Raw genomic sequence first — 24,393 nt, forward strand, 5'->3', positions numbered from 1 at the left:
CAAGCCTAGGGCCTCATCTTCGAGACAGTCCAGTGTGAAGAGTGTGTGGATGGGGACCGTCTGCCAGATGTAAACACACTATGCCAGGGTGCTGTTGTCCTCCAGGAGCTGGCTGAAGCCGCTGCTCCATGGGCAGCCACTTGAGAATGCCTTTGACTAAGCACTTCAGCTCCAGCACTGTGCTCGACTCCTTAAGTGTCCCTGATTGTGGTGATCTGGTGATGACCACCTCCATGGTGGCGGTTCCACCTTCTCTGCTTGCAGCTCTGGGGAAGAAGGGTTGGGCCCCTGTGAGGGACACTCGGGGCTCTTGCAGGCCCTAGTGGATGGAGCTTGCCTGGCTAAGGAAATGGAATCCCAGCATGCCCCACGGTGGTTCCCTGTGAATCAAATAGCCCGGAGCCTCCTTGGGATCCCAGCATGCACCTCTCAGCAGGCGCAGGCTCCCCCAGCATGCCTTGCTGCCTGCAGCCTCGCTCTCCCCATTGGCCCCTCAGATCAGGTTCTGCTCATTAGCCGCCATCTTGGTCTTCTCATGCCTGGAAGCCACTTGGTGGTTGGGGACAGCCAGACCACCTTCCTGGTACCAGGGGCCAGCCCAATCTCTCCCCAGGTCTGTCTCTCTCTCTCTCTTTTTTTTTTTGGTACAAGTATAAAACTATTAATATTTTATGTTATAATTATGGGGCTTATGCTATAAATGGCTGTTTTGTGACCTGCTTTTTTTTCTCCCTCTCCACAGAGCACTTTTTCCTGGGTAGGTTTTATGATATTTAAGGCTGTGTAGATTAGACATTTGAACAACTGTAGCATAGCATAATTATTAATAACTATTCTGTTGAAAGTTAGGTTGGTGAGACCTTGTTTTCTTTTACTCTGTTTAAGCAAGAGTCATGCACATTCTTGCAGGTATGGTTTTGTTATATCTGGGATGATATCTTGGAACAATTCCTAATATTGTTTAAGGCTTATTTAAGGCTTCTTAATTGCCGGAAAGGTTGTGGCAATTTACATTCCCCTGCCCCTAGCAATATATAGCAGCACCTAGTTCCTAATTATTCCATAGTACTTGTCCTTTTAATTTGTATTTCTTAGTAGGTGAACTTTTTTCATAATTTTAGTTTTATTGAGGAAAATGCCGGAATCTTCTTTTTGTTTATTTGCTTGTTTGTTTTTGAGACAGGGTCTCACTCTGTCACCCAGGCTAGAGTGCAGTGCCTTGATTATAGCTCACCGTAATCTCAAACTCCTGGCCTCAAGCCATTCTCCCGCCTCACCTCCCGAGTAGCTGGGACTACAGGTGCGTGCCACCATGCCTGGCTAATTTTTTGTAGAGACAGAGGTCTTGCTATGTTGCTCAGACTGGTCTCCTACTTCTGGGCTCAAGTGATTCTCCTGCCTCAGCCTCCCAAAGTCTGGGATTATAAGCATAAACCACCATTCTTACCCAGAATCCTCTCTCAAGTCAATTGCACATACCTCCCCCTGTACCTTCTTATTCCAGTCCCTTAACAGAAGGAAGTAGTAGCTATCAGGACTAATTTGTTTGCTTTATGAGCTAAATGTGTCCCTAAACCAAGCTAGAATAGAGACTTCCTAGGCAATCTCTCCCTCCACTCCCTCATCTACCTTTTGGATGCAACATGTTCAAGCTTCCCTTCCAGTCAAATTGCCCAGTGATCAGCAGAGAAACTGGCTGAGATTGATCACTTGTTGGATATTTTGTCCCCAGAGAGATGGGTGGTTTTATTTTGCCAGAATTTAACTTCCACTAAGGCTGGACGTTGGGCTACAGCCATGTCATTCATGGCTGAGAAGACAAGTTCCTGACCGTCAAGGGTGTTCCCTTGGGAATTTGGATGTATCTAGGCAATTCCAACCTCAAAGCAGGCCTGGAACATAAGAAGAATGGGTTCTCAGCCCAGTATCCATCAATTCTTATATGTCTATTTTTAAAACTACCCCCTACACACAGCTCTCCCCCCCCCCCCAATTGCCCAGGTTTTACAGTGGTACCAGTTCAGGATCTGAGGCTAGGTTGGGCAGGATGGTCTTAAGAGAAGAACTTTGAACATAGGCCAGGGACTGCTGGTTCCATTGGATGTCATCTGTTTAGTACAAATATGCAGAGCTCTGACTTTTCTTGTTATTAATTTCTCTAGAAGCAGTCTCAGGATACTGACTCCCTTTTTACCTTCCTCAATAATATGCTAGGATTTATGCATTTAGGCTCAGTGCTGAAAGCTGTCAGTTTATATTGGTACAACAGGTACCTCTCCATCAGGCTCCTTGACCTTGTGATTCAGAACCCTGTGGGAGAAACCCAGGCTAAAGCCAAATGAATTTGTCTGAGGTCCCAGGTGGGTGTGGAAGTAATAGCCATGCTTAGGCCTCTGTTTTCCAGCTTTAAGGTTGGAACTGTTGTTCCATGCATTCATCACTGCTCATCAGTTTGTCCCAGCAAGAGGTTGACACAAGCCCATTCATGCCTCCATGACTTGGCCAAGGTGTGTGGCCTTATGGAACCAGGCTGTAGTCAGTAATAGGGATCAGTTTACTTCACTGGCTATTAGAAGGTGGAATAGAAGAGGGGTGAGTGATGATGAGACCTGGTTTCGGATCAATTTCTTTTGGAATCCGGTGATACTAGCCAGCGGCGCCAGGAACCTTCTGGGAGGAAGTTGTAATGTTCTGCCTCGGGGCTTAGCATTTACCAGCCTCTCTGTGACTCATAGCTTGCAGAAAAGACTGCTCATGTTCCTACAGGTGCCCCAGCAAGTTTCCCTAGAAAGGTCAGCTTGTCTGTGAGATCTCCACCCCCTGCCTCCCCCAATAAACCACATAGCACCCCTGCAAAACAGCCCTCTCCAAGTGCAGACCGAGCCAGCTCACTATCCTGCTCATTGGGTCTGCGTGTCTCCCTCTCCCTTCACCTGCTTCCTCCAGCAGGTAGAGCATATGGTTGTAGCTAGCTCCTTCCCAGAGAGGGGAGTTTTCTGTGCTGTATAAAAAGGCTGGGGTGGCTGGGCTTGGTAGCTCACACCTGTAATCCTAGCACTCTGGGAGGCTGAGGTGAGAGGATCGCTAAGGTCATGAGTTTGAGACCAGCCTGAGCAAGAGTGCAACCCTGTCTCTACTAAAAATAGAAAGAAATTAATTGGCCAACTAAAAATATATAGAAAAAATTAGCCAGGCATAGTGATACATGCCTGTAGTCCCAGCTACTTGGGAGGCTGAGGCAGGAGGATCGCTTGAGCCCAGGAGTTTGAGGTTGCTGTGAGCTAAGCTGATGCCGTGGCACTCTAGCCCGGGCAACAGAAGTGAGACTCTGTCTCAATAAATAGATAGATAGATAGATAGATAGATAGATAGATAGATAGATAGATAGATAGATAGATAGATAGGCTGGGACTTGAGTCAGAAACCTAGGTTACTTGTGAGTAGGCTAAAGGTACTGTTTATTGAGGACTTACTTGGGGCCAGGCATGGTGCTCAGTGCTGCGTGAACACTCTCTTGCTTATTCCTCCCAGTAACTTTATGAAGGTAGGTGTTATTTCCATTTTCCAGATGAGCAAACTGTGCTGCCATATGCTCACATAATTTGCTCAATCACACAATAGATAACTGGCAGCATTATATGGATTTGAATCCAAGTATTTTTTTCTGAGACAGAGTCTCACTCTGTGGCCCAGGCTAGAGTACTGTGGCGTCAGCCTAGCTCACAGCAACCTCAAACTCCTGCGCTCAAGCAATCCTCCTGCCTCAGCCTCCCCAGTAGCTGGGACTACTGGCGCCTGGCTAATTGTTCTATTTTTAGTAGAGCCAAGGTCTTGCTCTTGCTTAGGCTGGTCTTTAACTCCTAGCCTCAAGCGATCCTCTTGCTTCCACTTCCCAGAGTGCTAACCACCACATCTGGCCAATACTGTCCTTCTAAGAATAGATGGGCAGCCCAGATGACTGTGCCACAAATGTTTGGAACCATGTAATAGTCGGCATGTGCCAGCAGACAGAGTAGCAGTGTTGTATACTCCTGGGGGGCAGATTATGTAGACAGAAAGAAGAGGATTTCTGGCTTCCTGGCACCTTGGGGGACTGGCAGCTCTTAGAGTTTTGGGAATTAAGGCTCTAAGTCAGGGGTCCTCAAACTTTTTAAACAGGGGGCCAGTTCACTGTCCCTCAGACTGTTGGCGGGCCGGACTGTAGTTTAAAAAAGACTATGAACAAATTCCTATGCACACTGCACATATCTTATTTTGAAGTAAAAAACAAACGGGCAGGCCGGGCGCGGTGGCTCACGCCTGTAATCCTAGCACTCTGGGAGGCCGAGGCGGGCGGATTGCTCAAGGTCAGGAGTTCAAAACCAGCCTGAGCGAGACCGACCCTGTCTCTACCATAAAAATAGAAAGAAATTAATTGGCCAACTAATATATATAATATAAAAATCAGCCGGGCATGGTGGCTCGTGCCTGTAGTCCCAGCTACTCGGGAGGCTAAGGCAGGAGGATCACTTGAGCCCAGGAGTTTGAGGTTGCTGTGAGCTAGGCTGACACCACGGCACTCACTCTAGCCTGGGCAAGAAAGCGAGACTCTGTCTCAAAAAAAAAAACAAAAAAAAAACAAACGGGCAAAAACACCCGCATGTGGCCCACAGGCTGTAGTTTGAGGACGCCTGATCTAAGTAATAGGGGAGTCAATCCATTAGCCTCCTGCTGGGGAACCTGGTGGGAGAGGATTGGAGAACTCATTGAGAGTCTATCATTAAAGGAAATCATTGACAGAATTATCTGGCTAGCCCTTTGCTCGCTGAAGACCTTCCCTTAGGAAGAGGACTATTTTAAGAATGGGAAAAGTAGGCCAGGCGCAATGGCTCATGCCTGTAATCCTGCACTCTGGGAGGCCGAGGCGGGAGGATCACTTGAGCTCAGGAGTTCCAGACCAGCCACATTTGCTCATTTGCAATGAGCAAAAAGTGAGACCCTATTTCTACTAACAATAGAAAAAATTAGCTGATGTGGTGGTGTGCATCTGTAGTCCCAGCTACTCAGGAGGCTGAGGCAGGAGGATCGCTTGAGCCCAGGAGTTTGAGGTTGCTGTGAGCTAGGCTGACGCCACGGCACTCACTCTAGCCCAGGCAACAGAGCGAAACTCTGTCTCAAAAAAAAAAAAAAAGAATGGGAAAAGTGACTATTCATTTTTTATCAGTGTTGGAATAACTGATGCAGCCCTGTGGGTCAGAATTCAGAAGCATATACCATAAAAAGTATCTCATCCCTGTCTCTAGCTGCTGGTTTCTCTACTCATAAGCCCAGTTTTTTGGGTTGCCTTCCAAAGGTATTTTTCAAATACAATTTAAAAATACGAACATTAGCACAGAATACATTCTACTATGCCTTTTTAAAAATAAAAATTAATATATACTAGAGATCTCTTCATATAGATGTGAAATAGGAGCGTCCTCATCTTTTTTTTAGCTTTTTTTAATGCCTGCTTAGTGTTCGCTTATATAGGCGATACCATAGCACAAAGTTGAACAATCCCTTATTGGTGGACATGTAGGTCGTATCTTAACTTTTGCTATTGTAATTACAGTTACAATTACATGAATTACAATGATGCATTGTTGGTTAGTTTGGTAGATAGCTAAGGAAAGGTGATTTGGAATATTCTGTAAGGATTTAAAGATACTCAAGAGCGGACACTTTTGTTCCCAGGGTGTCCCTAGTATATCTAGGAGAATGTCATAGTCACATAGGAAGCACTTAAGAAGTTCTTGAATGAAAGCTGTTCCGGATCACGTGGCTTTAGACCCTGACCATCCTGGCTGCTGATTCCACTGATCAACTATTTGACTTTGGGCAAGTCTTCTCACCTCTGGGCCCCAGTTTCCGCACGTGGTAAATGGCGGATAATGCCGTATGAACTTCTAGGGGTTTACAAATCCATGCTTGGGTTTTGTCTTGTATGATATTCATGGTGGCTCAGTGAGTTCTAATTTCCATCTTCCAAATGAGAAAATATAAATTCCTAATAAGTTAATTCAAGTTCCACATCAACACTGATGTTTCCAACTAACAGATCTTTGAGGGACTTTTACATGGGTCCTTGGTACAGCTTTAAATGCTGAATCATCTAGTAAGTTTAGCTGTTTCCTTTATGCTTTTCTTACTCTTCTTACTATTAATACATCAAGAAGATGTGTTGGTCCCACTACATCATAAACACCTAGTAACATGCTTTTCTTTCTTTCAAACCAAGGGAAGGCAGGCCTCAGACTCAAAGCTCCAGCAAACAATGGATTCTGGGGCCCAGAGAATTATAGTATCTTACCCAGGATCAAGTTAATATCGGCACCTGCATAAGAATGGGGTCTCTGTCTCCATTAATCTTATGAACAGGAAACCCTTCCAAAATGCCTCTGATGGGCCATTCACCATGCTAAGCCCTTTACATTTATTCTCATTTAATCATCACAACAACCCTATAAGGAGGTACTGTTATTACCCACACCTCTACTGCTTCTCTCTAAATATCACACTGCTTCACTTGGCACCTAAAAATCAATCTCTGTTATTTCCATAGGGGGAGGTGGAGAATAGGTAGTGGGGAGGTACGGAGAAATTAAAAGGCTCTCAGGTATATCAGAATGACCGTATAACTATAGTGGGTAAGAAAATGACTCAGGCTTCAGACAGATCTGAGTACTACTTCTAGCTTTTCCATTTCCTGGCCGTGTAACTGGAATGAATTTGTTTAAGTTCTCAGATTCCCAATCTAAAAAAATGGACACTAAAAAATATACTCCATAGGTTGCTTGGTAAAGATTAAATAAGAAAGTATATAAATGTTATCTATTAGTAATGATTCATGAGGGGAGGGATTCCTGACTCTTGAGATGGGTGCACATTTGCTAGGGCTGCCATAACAAAGTACTGTGAACTAAGTGGCTTAAACAACAGAAACCTACTTTTTCACAATTCTGGAGTCGAGAAATCCACGATCAAGGTGTTGGAAGGGTTGGGTTTTTTTTTTGTTTTTTGTTTTTTTTTTTTTTGAGACAGAGTCTCGCTTTGTTGTCCAGGCTAGAGTGAGTGCCGTGGCGTCAGCCTAGCTCACAGCAACCTCAAACTCCTGGGCTCCAGTGATCCTTCTGCCTCAGCCTCCCGAGTAGCTGGGACTACAGGCATGTGCCACCATGCCCGGCTAATTTTTTTTTCATATATATATATATCAGTTGGCCAATTAATTTCTTTCTATTTATAGTAGAGACGGGGTCTCGCTCTTGCTCAGGCTGGTTTTGAACTCCTGACCTTGAGCAATCCGCCCGCCTCGGCCTCCCAGAGAGCTAGGATTACAGGCGTGAGCCACAGCGCCCGGCCAGGGTTGGGTTTTTTTAAGGCCTTTCTCCTTGACTCACAGATGGTCATTTTCTCCCTGTGTCTTCACATGGTCTTCCCTCTGTAACTATGTCCAAATTTCCTCTTCTTCTAAAAATACCAGTCATACTGGATTAGGGCCACTCTAATGATCTCATTTTAACTTAATTACCTCTTTAAAGACCCTGTCTTCACATATAGTCACACTGTGAGGTACTGAGGGTTAGGACTGCAACATATGAATTTGGGGGGACACAGTTCATGTTAAGAGAAGACTTGGACCTAAAGAAAAGTTAAGAAAAGTTGCTAGCAGGTAGTCATGGCCAAATGGTTAAAGCAAGAGATTTGAAAATAAGTAGCTGATAACTAATCATCGGGAAGGTTCGTTTTCTTCCTGGCTTTTTTCTTTGCACAGCTACTATAGGTTAATATTATATGTAGTTCTGCCTTCTACATATTTTGTTAGCATAAGAACTTCCCTATTTTGAAACTCCGTAAGTGTCACCTTGCACGGCTGGATAAATAACCCATGGTGCGAGTGCCCCATGGATTAACATTTGCCCTACGTTTAAGATGATTTAGCCTTTGCCACATGTCATTCCTGGTCCTTCTAGTGCTAAGGCAAAGCAAGATCCCTCAGAAGATGAAACTACAGAGCTGTGCGCTGCAGATAACGGGCGTGGCCACCCTGGGGATCGGATCTTGTGGCCCCTGGGACCCTCTGGAACTGAATCAGGCCTAGATCCCTTTTTCCCTTCCCACTGGCCAAGCGTGACACAGCCCAGGACTCCTCAGTGGGGATGTCGTCAAGGAGGCAGGGCTGGTTCCTAAGCAATCTTCTCTTTCTGCCAGGCACATTCCTACCTTCCCACAGAGGCTCCCGCCTGTGTACGTGAGCTCCTGGGCTCTGGGGAACCAAAGCCAGCTCTTTACGGTCCTTGAGCCCTGCTTCCCGCTTCCTTTCACTGAGCCCAAAAGATGGCCAGTGTCTTCCTTCACCCAGATTAGCTCTGCCTGTTTTTGAACTTCATATCAATGGAATCATGGACACGCATGCATATGTCCTCTCTGGTATCTGGCTTTATCATTCCACCCTAAGTTGTTTGGATTCGCCCATGTTGCTGCATGTCCCTCTAGTTGATTCATTTCATTATGTGAGTATAGCCCATTACATGAACCGCGCTGCTGTGGACATTACGGTGCGTGTCTCTCGGTGAATGTATTTTTGTTGGGTCTGTGCATCACAGTGGAACTGCTGGTTCTTGGGGACTGCATATATCAGCAGGTGCTGCCAGACCGTCTTCCAAAGCCATTGTCCCGTTTTACACTCCCACGTCAGACTTCTAGCTTTGTGTATGTGACGAGATATGCATAACATAACATTTACCATTTTAACCATTTTTAAGTAAACAGGTACTAGGTACATTCTGGAATGTGTTGTGCAACATCGCCATTATCCATCTCTGGAATGTTTTCCTTCATCCCAAGTGGAAACTGGTAACCTTTAGTGACTTGTTTATTTCACTTAGCATAATGTGTTCCAGGTTCATCCATGTTGTAGCATGTGTCAGAACTTCATTCCTTTAAAAGGCTGTATACTATTCCCCTGTGTGTTTGTACCACATCTTGTTTACTCATCTCTTGATGGGCAGTTGGAATTGTTTCCACCTTTTGGCTGTTGTAAATGATGCTGCTATAAAAATTTGTGTACAGGCTGGGTGCGGTGGCTCACGCCTGTAATCCTAGCACTCTGGGAGGCCGAGGCGGGCGGATTGCTCGAGGTCAGGAGTTCAAAACCAGCCTGAGCAAGAGTGAGACCCCGTCTCTACTATAAATAGAAAGAAATTAATTGGCCAACTAATATATATAGAAAAAAACTAGCCAGGCATGGTGGCGCATGCCTGTATCCAGCTACTCGGGAGGCTGAGGCAGCAGGATTGCTTGAGCCCAGGAGTTTGAGGTTGCTATAAGCTAGGCTGACGCCACGGCACTCACTCTAGCCTGGGCAACAGAGCAAGACTCTGTCTCTAAATAAAATAAAATAAAATAAAATAAAATAAAATAAAATAAAATAAAATAAAAGGCTATATACTATTCCCCTGTGTGTTTGTACTACCACATCTTCATCTCTTGATGGGCAGTTGGAATTGTTTCCACCTTTTGGCTCTTGTAAATAATGCTGCTATAAAAATTTGTATGCAAATATCTGTTTGAGTGCTTACTTTCAGTTCTTCTAAGTGTATACATATGAGTAGAACTGCAAGGTCATATGGTAATTCTATATTTAACTTTTTGAGAAACTGCCAAACTATTTTCCATAGTGGCTGTACCATTTCATATTCCCATTAGCATTGTGTGAGGATTCCAATTTCCTCAGATCCTTGTCAACATTTTTAATCTTCCTTTTTTTAAATATAGCCATCCTAGTGGGTATGAAGTGATATCTCGTTGTGATTTTGCTTTGCATTTCCCTAATGACTACTGATATTGAGCATCTTTTTCATGTGTTTATTGGCCATTGTATCTTTGGAGAAATGTCTTTTCAGTTTCTTTGCCTGTTTTTAAAATTGGGTTATATTTTGTTATTGAGCTTTAGGGGTTCTTACATATTCTGGATATAAATCCTTTATTTTTTTATTTATTTATTTTTTTCAGAGACAGGGTCTCACTCTGTTGCCCAGGCTGGAGTGTAGTGGCCGGATTGTAACTTACTGTAATCTCAAAACTCCTGGGCTCAAGTGATCCTCCTGAATATTTAGGACTATAGATGACTAATATTTTTTTAAATTTTTTATTTGTAGAGATAGGGTCTCCCTAAGTTGCCTTGGCTGGTTTTGAACTTTTGGCCTCAAGCAATCCTCCTGCCTTGGCCTCCCAAAGTGCCAGGATTATAGGCACGAGCCACTATGCCCAGTATATACTCTAACATACTATATGAGTACTTTATCATGTCCACATTCCTTTTATTGTAAAAAAACAAAAAACCCTCCTCTGTTATTCTTTCTTATTTTAAGGAAGGATTATTTTTAAATAAAATAATAATAGTTGGAGACTAAAGGACAGCCTTTCCAAAAGGACAGCTGGGAGCCTTCACACTGGCATTTGTACGGGCAGGCACAATACTGTCCTGTGGTCCTTGTCAGGCTGCAGCGTAGCGAGGGCGTGAGCTCCCGGCAGAGGGTGGCGCTGATTGGGCCCAGGGTGTGGCTCCCGGCGGGTTCCCTGATTTCATGCTTGGGCCACAGGGAAGGGCAGGTAAGAACATTGATTGTGAATACTTTCTAGTGTGTGTCTCGGAGTTAGACAGACCTGGCTTTTGAACCTGTTTTCTTATCTTTGAAAAGGGACTAAGAGCGACCTTGCTGGGGTAGTTATAAGGATGAAATGGGCCCATTCTCTGGCTGGGGAATGGTAGCTATTAATTCGGAGTACTCCTTTTAGGGTAGGCAAGTGAGGAGATTCTGAAGGAAGGAGCATGACAAAACTGAAACAATCAAAGGTTGTCCAGAGCGATCTGTGCGGGCCACAGGATGTATATTGTGTGTAGATAGACCCGTGGCCTTCAGAAAATCTTCTGCCTCTAGCTATGACCTAGAGTCAACCCTATGTCCTATGAGGCCGCCTGGGGCTGATATGGCTGAATGTCTGTGATCTTGGTTCTTTGGCCTCATGGACAAAGAGGGATTTGGCTCACAAAGTGACCCCGAGGTGGTCCTCCCTCTTGAGACCAAACTTGGAAGCCCCATCTGACACTTGTATTGGTCACACTGCTGGTTAGAGGAAGTCAGGCAGGTCCCCTGTCTTCAGCCACTTGGTAACAATCCTTGATCGTAGTCTCCCCTTTGGTAACTTCCAGAAGCCTTCCACCCACTTCCTAATTACTCTTTCTCCCTTCTCCACAGTATTCCTGGGCTGCGCTGGTCAAGAGTCAGCTCGGCGTAGCACTGGTGACGACGACTTCACTGTGCTAAACAGCGAGACGGTCCAGGTAAAACCCCATGTCCACCTGCAGGACAAAAGAAAGATGTTCTCTGTGCATGCCTAGATCGCCGCCGTGAGCCACAGCCCAATTAACCCTTCAGGGGAGGGGTGTTAGCCCTCAGCTGCCCACAGCTGTGAGAGCGAATGCTTCCCTAAGTAGGGTAGTGCTTCACCACCCAGCAGGCGCACCAGAGAGTCAGGCCGGTGGGGCAAAGGGCTGCCTTGTGAGGAATCGATAGAGTCCTTCATCCCTCGGGGCTCCTCTCCTACTGCCCTTTCCTCATTTCCTGTAGTATCCAGGTTAACCAAAAGTGAGGGCAATTCCAACACAGGACTGCTAGTCCCACGAGCCTCTAGAAGGATGGACCCGAAGCACTTGGCCACACTTTTTTGTTTCTTTTCTTTTATTTATTTTTTTTATTTATTTTTTTTTTGGAGACAGAGTCTCGCTTTGTTGCCCTGGCTGGAGTGAGTGCCATGGCGTCAGCCTAGCTCACAGCAACCTAAATCTCCTGGGCTCAAGCAATCCTGCTGCCTCAGCCTCCCAAGTAGCTGGGACTACAGGCATGCGCCACCATGCCCGGCTAATTTTTTTTTTTTGTATATATATATATATTAGTTGGCCAATTAATTCCTTTCTATTTATAGTAGAGATGGGGTCTTGCTCTTGCTCAGGCTGGTTTCGAACTCCTGACCTCGAGCAATCCGCCCACCTCGGCCTCCCAGAGTGCTAGGATTACAGGCGTGAGCCACCACGCCCGGCCTGTTTCTTTTAATTTTTTGAATAGCTAATATAACTGCATGGTTCAAAAATAAAAAAATATTAAAAAGTTATACAATAAGGCCCGGCGTCTGGCGTGGGGGTTCATCTGTGTAATCCTAGCAGCTACCCTGGGAAGCTGAGGCGGGAGGATTGCTTGAGTCCAGCCTGAGCAAGAATAAGACCTCGTCTCTACAAAAAGCAGAAAAATTAGCTGGGCGTGGTGCTGCCCACCTGTAGTCCCAGCTCCTCAAGAGGCTGAGGCAGGACGATCACTTGAGCCCAGGAATTTGAAGCTGCAGTGAGCTATGATGATGCCACTGCACTCTAGCTGGGACAACAGAGCCGGACTCTGTCTCAAAAAAAAAAAAAAAAAAAAGGTCGGGTGCGGTGGCTCACGCCTGTAATCCTAGCACTCTGGGAGGCCGAGGCAGGCGGACTGCTTGAGGTCAGGAGTTGGAAACCAGCCTGAGCAAGAGCGAGACCCCATCTCTACTATAAAAATAGAAAGAAATTAATTGGCCAACTAATATATATAGAAAAAATTAGCCGAGCATGGTGGTGCATACCTGTAGTCCCAGGTACTCAGGAGGCTGAGGCAGGAGGATTGCTGGAGCCCAGGAGATTGAGGTTGCTGTGAACTAGGCTGACGCCACGGCACTCACTCTAGCCTGGACAACAAAGTGAGACTCTGTCTCAAAAAAAAAAATTTATGCAATAAATTATGTCTTGTTTGTCTTCATCTTCTAAAGCCCTTTCCTCCCCTCAAAGGGAAGGGTGTTCTCTCACTGTTGCCAGTTTCTTTCCTTCCAGAGTTTATATTATATACTTATATATTACATATTTATTTATATTGTATATATGTTACATATTTTGTATATATGCAGATATTAAAAAACCTTTTCCCCTCATTTCTTTTACATAAAAACTAACATATTAGTCATGTCTGTATCTTTTTGTGTGCTTACCAGTATATTATAGCAGTACAATGCCCACCTCCTTTCCACAGATACCACTGTTACTAGTTTCTTCTGTTTCCTCCCAGACTTATCTGTGTATAGGAAGATATGACTATGTAGTCTTATTTCCTACCTTTTACACAAAAGATGGAACAGTGCCTGGCACATATTAAGTACTATGTAAGTATTTGTTAAAGAACATACTAAACTATGTTCAGTTGTCTTGTACCTTGATCTTTTCATTTAACAGTATGTATCAAAGATCTTTCCCTGTCAGTCCACAGACGGTGTCCTCATTCTCATTTTTAGAGCTGCATAGTGTCCCACCAGATGGACGTGCTGTGGTGTATTCCAGTGTATTCCACTATGAGTGAACATTTAGATTATTTCCAAGTTTCCTTTTGCAATAGGCCCATCTGGATTTCTCTCCTAATCCTTAGCTCCGGTAGGTGAGATGGTATTGGGCTTGTTCCAGCCATTTGTGCATCTGGGTTAAGGGGTGTTTTCTCCTTGCAGGAGAAGAAGGCATTGAAGATCTCCCCATCCAAACGTGTCTTACGAAGACGCAAGAGAGAATGGGTGGTCCCGCCGATATCTGTCTCTGAGAACGGCAAGGGTCCCTTCCCCCAGAAGCTGAACCAGGTAAGGCTGCCTTCTCCCTGGGAGTCCCTGGCGGCTGTAGGCCCCATCCCAAGGCCTGCGTGTGCGGTTTCTTGCTCCTGAGTGCCCAGGCCTACAGAGCAAAGCCTCTTTCGCATAGGAGCAAGGTCTAATGAGCCAGTGTCCCTCCCCATGTCTCCGCAGAAGATTCTCTGCTGCATCATGAGATATCTGTCACTCCATCAACTGCCGTTTTCTTTTGCTTCCAGCTCAAATCGAATAAGGACAGAGGCACCAAGATTTTCTACAGCATCACGGGGCCCGGGGCAGACAGCCCCCCTGAGGGTGTCTTCACCATAGAGAAAGAGACGGGCTGGTTGTTGCTGAATAAGCCGCTGGACCGGGAGAAGATTGCCAAGTATGAGGCAAGTAGCCTTCAGCATCTGTGTAAACAGCCCCTCAGAAGTGGGGCCCGGGGCCTGGGGTGAGGTTAGCACCAGGCTGACCCCCGACCTGTGTGCCCACAGCTCTTTGGCCACGCCGTGTCGGAGAATGGTGCTTCAGTGGAGGAGCCCATGAACATCTCCATCATCGTCACGGACCAGAATGACCACAAGCCCAAGTTCACCCAGGACGTCTTCAGAGGGAGCGTCTTAGAGGGGGCACTGCCCGGTAAGAGGGCCGGGGAAGGGACTGCTCTGGGGCCGCACTTAAGGCCCAGACCCTCAAGTGCTGGCAGATCCCACCACACCTGATTTCCCTGGCTGTGCATCAGATTACCCGGGATCTTCTTAAAAATCCAGGTTCCCTGCTCCATGCCAAGATTCCTAAATAAGAATGATCGCAGAGTAGAGCTCTGCAATCTATATATTTGAAAATTCCCCTGAGCTTCTGACGATCACCCAAGTTTGGGAACCACTAGCTTCAGAGCTGCAAAGATCTAAGGTTGAATCTTGGCCTCTTTACTGGCTGCAACCCTGGGCATATTCTTGACCCATGAGCCCCAATGCTAATATCTAAAAACAGGGATATCAACCTTAAAGAATCGTGAGAATTAGAAATAACTTGTAGGCCGGGCACGGTGGCTCACACCTGTAATCCTAGCACTCTGGGAGGCCAAGGCAGGCAGATTGCTCGAGGTCAGGAGTTCAAAACCAGCCTGAGCAAGAGCGAGACCCCATCTCTACTATAAATAGAAAGAAATTAATTGGCCAACTAATATATATAGAAAAAAATTAGCCGGGCATGGTGGCACATGCCTGTAGTCCCAGCTACTTGGGAGGCTGAGGCAGGAGGATCGCTTGAGCCCAGGAGTTTGAGGTTGCTGTGAACTAGGCTGATGCCACGGCACTCACTCTAGCCTGGGCAACAAAGCAAGACTCTATCTCAAAAAAAAAAAAAAAAAGAGGGGATGAGAAATGGTCTTTGTCCTAGGTGGGCCTTTGCCCAGCCTGAAATGAGGATTGTGTTCTAAGAAAGGAGGGGAGTCTAGAATACAGGCCCCACCTAGCGATCTCTGCCGAAGATCAGAAGGTGGGTCCAGGCTGACCGGCAGGGCGGAGCCTCTCCGAGTTCCAGCAGGAGCCGAGGCTGGAACTGGAGCTGGGAGGGAGAGGTGCTCACTCACCCCTTCTCCTCTCCAGGCACTTCTGTGATGCAGGTGACGGCCACGGACGAGGACGATGCCATCAACACTTACAACGGGGTGGTCGCTTACTCCATCCATAGCCAGGAACCGAAGGACCCGCATGAGCTCATGTTCACCGTCCACCGGGGCACAGGCAGCATCAGCGTGGTCTCCAGTGGCCTGGACCGGGAGGTGAGCAGCCCTTAGGAGCGAGAGTGCTGCCTACTCAGGCTAGGGCCTGGCTCTGAGAGCAGAAACTCCTGTCCCTGTCCCCAAAGTGCAGGCAGAACCATGGGACGAAGGTCAGCTGGGGTGGCCGCCGTTGTGTTCGCAAGCTGCCAGGCAATCTCCGTGCATCTCCTCTGAGGCCCAGGAGGCAGCTGCAAAGTGCAGACTTTTGATGTTTTCTGGAGGTTTTCTCATTTCCTCTTGGAATGGCTCGCTTAGCGTGCACGTTGCCTAAACCTGTCCCTTGTGTGCTATAAAGTAGAATTAGCTCCACAAATACTGGAGTTGCCTCCTGTTTCCTAATTAACACCTTTCCCTAAACACCCGCTGGAAGCTGTCATTCTAGAGCAGCCAGAGGTCGGGGGCAGTGCCCAGCTTTCCCCAGGACAGGCCCAGGAGGACTGTTCGGACCCGCAGGCCCCTCCCCAGCACCACCCTCTGCTCCCGTTCCTTCTGGCGGTGGGCAGGGGTGGGTCAGGGGGTCGAGAGAACATCATGAGAGGGACAAACACCCTCCAGTCCACACCCCCCAAGGCTGTGCTTCCCGGAGCCCAGTGAGGGACCCCTCACACAGCACTCACAAGGGGCTTCCCTCTCCCCTCTTTCTCCCCAGAAAGTCCCTGAGTACACGCTGACCATCCAGGCCACAGACATGGACGGGGATGGCTCCACCACCACGGCAGTGGCAGTAGTGGAAATCCTCGACGCCAATGACAACGCCCCCGTGTTTGACCCCCAGAAGGTAATGCTCCGCCCTTCCTTCTTCCCTCATCAGATAATTATGGACTGAGTTTCTTCCTTTCTCTTGAAACTCTGGAGCCAGCCTGCACTGCTTCAAGTCCCCGTCTCACCACTTCCTAGCTGTGTGACCTTAGGTAAACTACCTAACCTCTCTGTGCACCATTTCCTAGTCTGTGAAAAGGAGGTAACAATAATGCCTGCTGCATTGTTCTGAGGTTTTTGGGGTTTTTTTGGAGACAGAGTCTCGCTTTGTTGCCCAGGGTAGAGTGAGTACCGTGGCATCAGCCTAGATCACAGCAACCTCAAACTCCTGGGCTCAAGCGATCTTGCTGCCTCAGCCTCCCGAGTAACTGGGACTACAGGCATGCGCCACCATGCCCGGCTAATTTTTTCTATATATATTAGTTGGCCAATTAATTTGTTTCTATTTATAGTAGAGACGGGGTCTCGCTCTTGCTCAGGCTGGTTTCGAACTCCTGACCTTGAGCAATCCGCCCACCTCGGCCTCCCAGAGTGCTAGGATTACAGGCGTGAGCCACCTCGCCTGGCCTGTTCCAAGTTTTAAATAAATAAGCTATGTACATTTCTTAACACAATGCCCTGTAAATATGTGCTTGATGTGAAAATATTGATATGAAAACTTACTTGCCTCCCACCTACACCTGCCGGCCTTCTCCCAGTGAATGCTTGCACACCTAGTGGGTAAGGACTCAGTGCTAACCAAGGTGACACTCCTCCTTCCATCTTTAGATTGCTCTGGCCGCTGAACATATTTAGCCCAGGTTAAAATTTTGCTCTAAGCAGCCGATTTCCCAGTCTTTGCCATCTGTCCCAGAACCTCCAGGGAAGTTCCTGGTCAGTGCCCCAGCACGATCAGGCACCTAACCCTTCCTGCCACCTTCTTTCTACCTTTCTGATCTCGGCTAGCTAGGTAGCTACCTGTGGCAGGGCACACAGACCAGTGAGATGCCTGAGTTGGGCCCCTTCGTGTGAGGACAGCTGGCCCGAGATTGGGGTGGTCTGTCTCAGCCCCTGTGGGGCTGATGCCCGCGACATTCTGCGCCTGTACATGCCCTGAAAACCCGCTCAGTGGGTTGTGGTGCAGGAAAGGGTACAGGACGTGGGGCTCCCCTGGAGTTGGATGGAGGATTCCCGGATGCTGCAGAGAGGAACAGGCTCTCGGGATGGTCATTCTCTCTGCCCTGATTGTGCTGTGCTTCCCATGTTGGCAGTACGAGGCCCGTGTGCCAGAGAATGCAGTGGGCCACGAGGTGCAGAGGCTGACAGTGACCGATCTGGATGCCCCCAACTCACCGGCATGGCACGCCACCTACCGCATTGTGGGAGGTGACGACAGTGACCGTTTTACCATCACCACCGACCCTGAGAGCAACCAGGGCATCTTGACAACCAGGAAGGTGAGTCAGTTTGGCCTGTAGTAAAGGGCCATTCCCGGGGCAGCCAGGAGTCAGAGGCTGCAGGGAGCTATGATAGCCCGCTGCACTCCAGCCTGTGCAACGGAGTGAGACTCTCCAAAAAAAAAAAAAGAATGAAAAAAAAAATTGGCCTAATCTTCACTATGAAGCATGGCCTAGTTCATAAAGCAGTATTTTATATAATGCTTTAAAGATTATTTCAGATTCACTCCCCCATATTTTGCAACAAACACTTTATGCCTCTTTTGCATTGTGAAATGGAGTCCATTTTTTTGTTTTGTTTTGTTTTGAGACAGAGTCTCACTTTGTTGCCCAGGCTAGAGTGCTGTGGCGTCAGCCTAGCTCACAGCAACCTCAGACTCCTGGGCTCAAGCAATCCTGCTGCCTCAGCCTTCCGAGTCGCTGGAACTGTAGGCATGCGCCACCATGCCCGGCTAAATTTTTTTTATATATTTTTAGTTGTCCAGCTAATTTTTTTCTATTTTTAATAGAGATAGGGTCTCATTCTTGCTCAGGCTGGTGGAGTTCATTTCTAATGTAACTAACCTAACTCGTAATTTCTAGAAGAATAGAATGCCCTAACCATAAAAGAAAAGAGAAATTTACAGGAAAAAAAATTACTGCATTTAAAATATTTTGGTATGTCAACTTTTGGGCACAACTACACTGGAAAACATAATGAAGTGGTCGGTTACCTGCATCTCTCTGTAGAATCATCCAAATGCAGTGGGTACCATGTGTCCCCCGGTGACTCACGCTGCAAGCGGTCTTGATGTCTTTTCAGAACAGTGAATAAACAACTCTTGAGAAAGTCGTGAACAGATTTAATTATGAGCTCTCAGAAGTTACATTCCTGAGAAAATTAAGTATATATTAAAAGCACACCCAAAACTTTGTTCACGTGTAAAACCTGTTCCAGACTCTAATTATAAACAGGTTTTTCACATCCACGAATGTATGAATGTTCAGGGGGATATTGGCAAGTCACGTAAGATCTGGGACAGTGCTGCATGTCTGTAATGCTGTGGGACGTGGCACCCCTGCCCCAGCCTGTAAATGGCAGTGATATCCCTCAGTCATGATGACAACTACAAATGCCTCCACAAGTTTCTAAAACACCGCTTGGGGGCTGTCACCACCCCACTGGGAATCAATGTTCTAGGGCTCACAAATCCAGTTACATTTGGGATGATCTGAAGGTCCCCTTAGATGTCCACGCAGGAAACGCAGGAGGCATTATGGGACAAGGAGGGGGCAGCATTGTTGCCGGTGGGGACCTCAAGCCCCCAGTATTGGGTCTTTCCTCTGACACCCACTGCGCTGCGTGAGACCTCCTCTCGGTCAACGTGGCGGTTCAGGTCCTCCTGCCTCTTCTCCTAGGGCTTGGATTTTGAGGCCAAGCACCAGCACACCCTGTACGTTGCAGTGACCAACGAGGCTCCCTTTGTGGTGAAGCTGCCAACCTCCACGGCCACCGTAGTGGTGCATGTGGAGGATGTGAATGAGGCACCCGTGTTTGTCCCACCCTCCAAAGTCATCGAGGTCCAGGAGGGCGTCTCCACCGGGGAGCCTGTGTGCGTCTACACTGCGCAGGATCCTGACAAGGAGGATCAGAAGATCAGGTACTTGGGAGCTGGCCTCAGTCAGCCAGACGCACTGGTACAGCCAGATGGGTGGTTTATTATGGGCAGCATTTGTTCTAATTGCCAAAAAGATGGTTAAATATTTTGTTTTTTTGAAACGAGATCTTGCTCTGTTGCCCAGGCTGGAGTACAGTGACACCGTCATACTGCAACCTGGTCTCAAGCGATCCTCCTGCCTCAGCCTCCTGAGTAGCTGTGTCTACAGGCATGTACCACCATGCCTGGCTAATTTTTATTTTTTTATTTTTTTTTTGAGACAGAGTCTCGCTTTGTTGCCCAGGTTAGAGTGAGTGCCGTGGCGTCAGCCTAGCTCATAGCAACCTCAAACTCCTTGACTCAAGCAATCCTGCTGCCTCAGCCTCCCGAGTAGCTGAGACTACAGCCATGCGCCACCATGCCCGGCGCATGGTAATATGTATATATTATTTTTTTAGTTGGCCAAATAATTTCTTTTTATTTATAGTAGAGACGGGGTCTCGCTCTTGCTCAGGCTGGTTTCGAACTCCTGACCTTGGTTAATCCGCCCACCTCGGCCTCCCAGAGTGCTAGGATTACAGGCGTGAGCCACCACGCCCGGCCACCTGGCTCATTTAAAAAATTTTTTGTACAGACAAGATCTTGCTATGTTGCCCAGGCTGGTCTCAAACTCCTGGCCTCAAGTGATCCTCTCGCCTCAGCGTCCCAAAGTGTTGGGATTACAGGCGTGAGCCCCCGTGCCTGGCTGATGGTTAGATATTTCGAATGTCACCCCTGCATAGGACCTCTTTTTCCTACCCTCCTTGAGGCTGAAGACTCTTAAGGAGGGGCTCAGCACGCAGGTGTTTCCTCACTCTCTCACATCTCCCTGCTGGGACCCCCCTCCCCGCTGTGTTAGGCGCCTGTCACAGGTGAGACGCAGTTTCCACACGATCCTGCCTAGGAGCCCAGAGTCCATCTGCCAGGCAGTACAAGGAGGCCTTGAATGATGACACCAGAATTCCAAGTATTCCGGGTGTGACTCTTCTCAACTTTCCCTCTCCAGCTACCATATCCTGAGAGACCCAGCCGGGTGGCTGGCCATGGACCCAGACAGCGGGCAGGTCACTGCCTCGGGCACCTTAGACCGCGAGGATGAGCAGTTTGTGAGGAACAACGTCTATGAGGTCATCGTCCTGGCCGCGGACAATGGTGAGAGCTTCCTCCACCCTTTCACAGAGGCCACCTTTGGTTCCCAGGTGACATGACACAGCGTGTCCCCTCCACAGGCAGAGTGTGTCAGGGAAGCAGCTGTAGACCCGTCCAGAGGGTGAAAGGGGTCTTTAAGAGGAGTCTTTTTAAGTCCAGGCCTCAGATTACTGGCCATGATTCCAGTTTCTTTAAAACCCAAGACTTAGGACACGTTCTGAAGATTCCATGTAGCCTGAGTTTTCGGTTCACTGAGCCTGAATTGACCCGTCAGCTTCCCCTTGTGATTGACAGATAGGGGCTGCCTGGAAAGTGCCATGAGTGATTAGTGACATCACACCGTAGTGGTTTTACTTGAGCCGTAGTGACACAAGGCCTGCAGGCAGGTGACCTGTTGCAGCAGAGTGCAGGGACTGGTCCTGAGGATGACTGGTTTCACCATGTGACTGTGGTGGTGCCATTAGTGGGGAGAATGATGGCTTGATCGGCAAGTATCTGCTGTGTGTTGAAAGCCAAGGCATGGAAGGTCTTGCGAGCTTAGAGGTGGGCGGTAAGTAGTCTCCTGGGGCTGGTGGAGTCGGTCACGGGGAGCTTAACATTGATTCATCAGCCCGACCAAGGGCAGGTGCTGAAAGGTCATGTGTTGTTGTGAACAGGGAGTCCTCCCACCACGGGCACGGGGACCCTCCTGCTGACACTTATCGACGTCAACGACCACGGCCCGGTCCCTGAGCCCCAGCAGATCACCATCTGCAACCAAAGCCCCGTACCCCAAGTGCTGAACATCACGGACAAGGACCTGTCCCCCCACACCTCCCCTTTCCAGGCCCAGCTCACACACGACTCGGACATCCACTGGACGGCAGAGGTCAATGAGAAAGGTAGCTCACGGGTGGGGGTGGCGGGCGGGTGGCAGCTTTGCCGGGTGGGCGTCTGCCCTGTACCAGGACCCTGCACACGCTCCTGTCCAGCATCGTGTGGGTCACAGAGGTAACAGTCTCCTCCAGAGCTTCAATAGATGCTTTGTAACAACCTAGTGGAAACCTTTAGAATTCCACAGGACCCCAAAGTACCATTCCAGCCCAGTCACCTTTCTGTGCCAGTGGAAAAACTGACTCATCCCACAACAACCTGCAAAGAGGCTGCTACTGTCTCTCTCTTTCACACACACACACACACACACACACACACACACACACACACACTTTACAGGTGAGGAAACCCTGGCTTATAGAATCTAAAGTCTAAATATCTGGCCAGAAGCTGTATGGCAAAGAAATGGTGTCACCAAGATTTTTTTTTTTTTTTTTTGAAACAAGAGTCTCACTTTGTTGCCCAGGCTCGAGTGAGTGCTGTGGCGTCAGCCTAGCTCACAGCAACCTCAAACTCCTGAGCTCAAGTGATCCTTCTGCCTCAGCCTCCCAAGTAGCTGGGACTATAGGCATGCGCCACCATGCCCGGCTAATTTTTAGTTGACCAAATTAATTTTTTTCTATTTTTAATAGAGACAAGATCTCCCACTTGCTCAGGCTGATTTCGAACTCCTGTCCTTGAGCGATCTACCCACCTCAGCCTCCCAGAGTGTTAGGATTACAGGCGTGAGCCACTGCGCCCGGCCTCACCAAGATTTTAATGCAGGCAGTCTGTCTTAGCGTAATGCTCTACTGCCTACTATTTTTTGAGCCCTGGTGGTATATAAAATGCTTTTTCCTCTTTTCCTTGTTTAATATTTCTACCCAACTCTGCGGTCAGTATTTTAATCCCTACTTACAGATGAGATGAGGCTTGGAGGGGTTAGATAGCACGCCCAAGGGCGCAGAGTAGGTGAGTAGTAGAAGTCGCAGCCAGGCTTTGCCTCCAGGGACCTGGCCCCCCGCACAGCACTGCTCCCATCCGCCTCCTTGTCCTGGCTCTTACCAATCCACCAGCTCAGAGCTTCTAGCCTTCAGTGATTTTTTTTTAAGTTGTCATGAGACCTGGAGAAGGGTCTTACTGGTATCGAGTGGGTGAGGACCCAGGATGCAAGAGAAAGGTGGGTCCAGCCTCATGTGGCAATTAAGCTCTTGGAGAAGCACCGCCTTGCCCTGGTTTAAAGTGTTTCCCCATCCTTCTGGAACTGGGGTCTCCCAGAAGAAGGGAAATGGGGTGTCAGTACATTCAGATTCCTACCAAAGAAACCAAATGCCCAGTTTCTGTCATTGCTGCCGAGGCCAGCCCAGAAAGGAGCAGGAGACCTGCTTCAGACACCCACGTGGTCTCATTTTTCTGACTTTTGTAATTGGGGGGTAATCTGTCCAGCACCTTTCTCTTGAGAAGCCCAGGTTGGTCCCGTCACCCCTTGTGGCCTAGAAGCCACTTTTTTCCTCTTTGAACATACCGTATAAGAACGTGAACTCTGGGGCCAGATTGCTTCGGTTTAAGACCTGACTCCTCCGTTTAGTTGCTTCGTGACTGTGAGCAAGTTACTGAACCTCACTGTGCCTCAGTTTCCTTATCTGTAGGATGGGTTCAATATTTGTACCTACTTCCATACCGTTAAGGTGAAGATCATCAATACGTGAATACACTAAAAGCATCTTGTCTGGTGTGTCACTGCTCAGTAGATAGAGCAGCCACCGTCCACACCATTGTTTCCCACAGCTGCAGACCTGGTGGCTCTGTTCGAGTGTGAGCATCGTGGCCAAATCCCAGTGGTACCAATGTCTGATAAGAGTATTGATACCTGGTTCTTGGTTTTAATTTCATTTTTCTATTTGCCCTTGTCCTGTTCTTAGGGAAATTAATCCAGACTCTACCCCTTGTGACCTCGTGCTAGTCACCTGACTCCCCAAGCCTCAATTTCTGTATTTGTAAAATGAGGATAATGGCAGTAGCTGCCTCTTAGAGTCGTGGTGAGGATTAGGGCCTGGCATGTGATAAGCGTCTATTTAGTCGCTGTCACCATCAGCAGCAGCTACTTGGAAGTCAGCCGTACAGCATGGTAGGATGTTTTGGTGGCATGTCCCCTGTTGGCCTCGGTCATGGTAGACCAAACACTCAGTCCACAGAGCCACCCCTGCCAGCCAGTGCCGAGTGGGAACAGAGTCAGTTCCGCCTCTGGTCTTTTCACTAAGAGGAGCCAGCGAGTGTGCAGAGCATTTTAACTGAAAATGACCGTATGTCCGTGCTGAAGTAGGCGGGCAAGCCTGGGACAGGTGGGTTAGAAACTTAGGGGTTGTTTTTGATCGCCCTGGTGACTGCACTACACAGATGTGTGACCCTGCAACATGGGGGGGAAATCCTATGTGATGAAAAATGTTCCACCCAAGCTAACGGCTCCCCTCTTGTGAAAGGTCTACAATGAAGGCCTGTTTGCAAAACAACACCGACCCTATATTCCTCACCTATAGACACAGACCCTGTCCCCAGCACGGTCTCCCCAGAGGTGCCACTGTGCAGGCTGCACCAGGCCTTGTCTCTGCTCTGCGCTTACCCTGCTGCCCCTGGGCCTGTGCAGGCCAATTAGCCCAGTGCCTGTTGCAGCCTCATTTCTGACATCCCTGAACTTGTGTGCAGTCACTAGTGCTGTGATGACACGGATTGCCATCCTGTCTGTTCTGTTTAGCTCCACCAACCACACAACCAAGTCACGTGTGTTTGGATGTATTGATAATTGAGTGCTCACTTGGAAATATAGCTGTTGTGTATATTGCAATTCAATGATATAGTTGAGGTATAAATATATTTGGTATTATAACAGCAAAAATAATTTATTTTTCTATCCCAGTAAGTCTTTCCATGACGGTGAGTTTTGCTTTAGCCAAATAATAATTTTTATCACTTGGCCAAAGTGTGCTTTTGCAACATTTCTCGCTGTTGCCCACGCAGAGCCCATGTTCTC

At 47.8% G+C, this 24,393-nt stretch overlaps 2 protein-coding genes across 2 annotated transcripts in view; one reads left to right on the forward strand and one right to left on the reverse strand.

Moving 5' to 3' along the window:
- SLC7A6OS (solute carrier family 7 member 6 opposite strand) overlaps positions 1 to 24,393 on the reverse strand; it is a 319,699-nt gene that overhangs the window by 292,328 nt on the left and 2,978 nt on the right. The gene's annotated exons all lie outside the window — the stretch shown is intronic.
- Positions 1 to 24,393, forward strand: part of CDH3 (cadherin 3) — a 42,533-nt gene that overhangs the window by 13,022 nt on the left and 5,118 nt on the right. Inside the window, exons 3-12 of the mRNA XM_020282516.2 lie at positions 11,277 to 11,362; positions 13,591 to 13,716; positions 13,944 to 14,099; positions 14,202 to 14,346; positions 15,318 to 15,493; positions 16,143 to 16,271; positions 17,503 to 17,688; positions 19,087 to 19,328; positions 20,371 to 20,516; positions 21,170 to 21,394. Of these exons, the coding sequence (XP_020138105.2) occupies positions 11,277 to 11,362; positions 13,591 to 13,716; positions 13,944 to 14,099; positions 14,202 to 14,346; positions 15,318 to 15,493; positions 16,143 to 16,271; positions 17,503 to 17,688; positions 19,087 to 19,328; positions 20,371 to 20,516; positions 21,170 to 21,394 (1,617 nt within the window). The remainder of the gene's footprint in view (positions 1 to 11,276; positions 11,363 to 13,590; positions 13,717 to 13,943; positions 14,100 to 14,201; positions 14,347 to 15,317; positions 15,494 to 16,142; positions 16,272 to 17,502; positions 17,689 to 19,086; positions 19,329 to 20,370; positions 20,517 to 21,169; positions 21,395 to 24,393) is intronic.

This window comes from Microcebus murinus, chromosome 20, assembly GCF_040939455.1.
Source record: "Microcebus murinus isolate Inina chromosome 20, M.murinus_Inina_mat1.0, whole genome shotgun sequence".
In the NCBI taxonomy this organism is placed as follows: Eukaryota; Metazoa; Chordata; class Mammalia; order Primates; family Cheirogaleidae; genus Microcebus; species Microcebus murinus.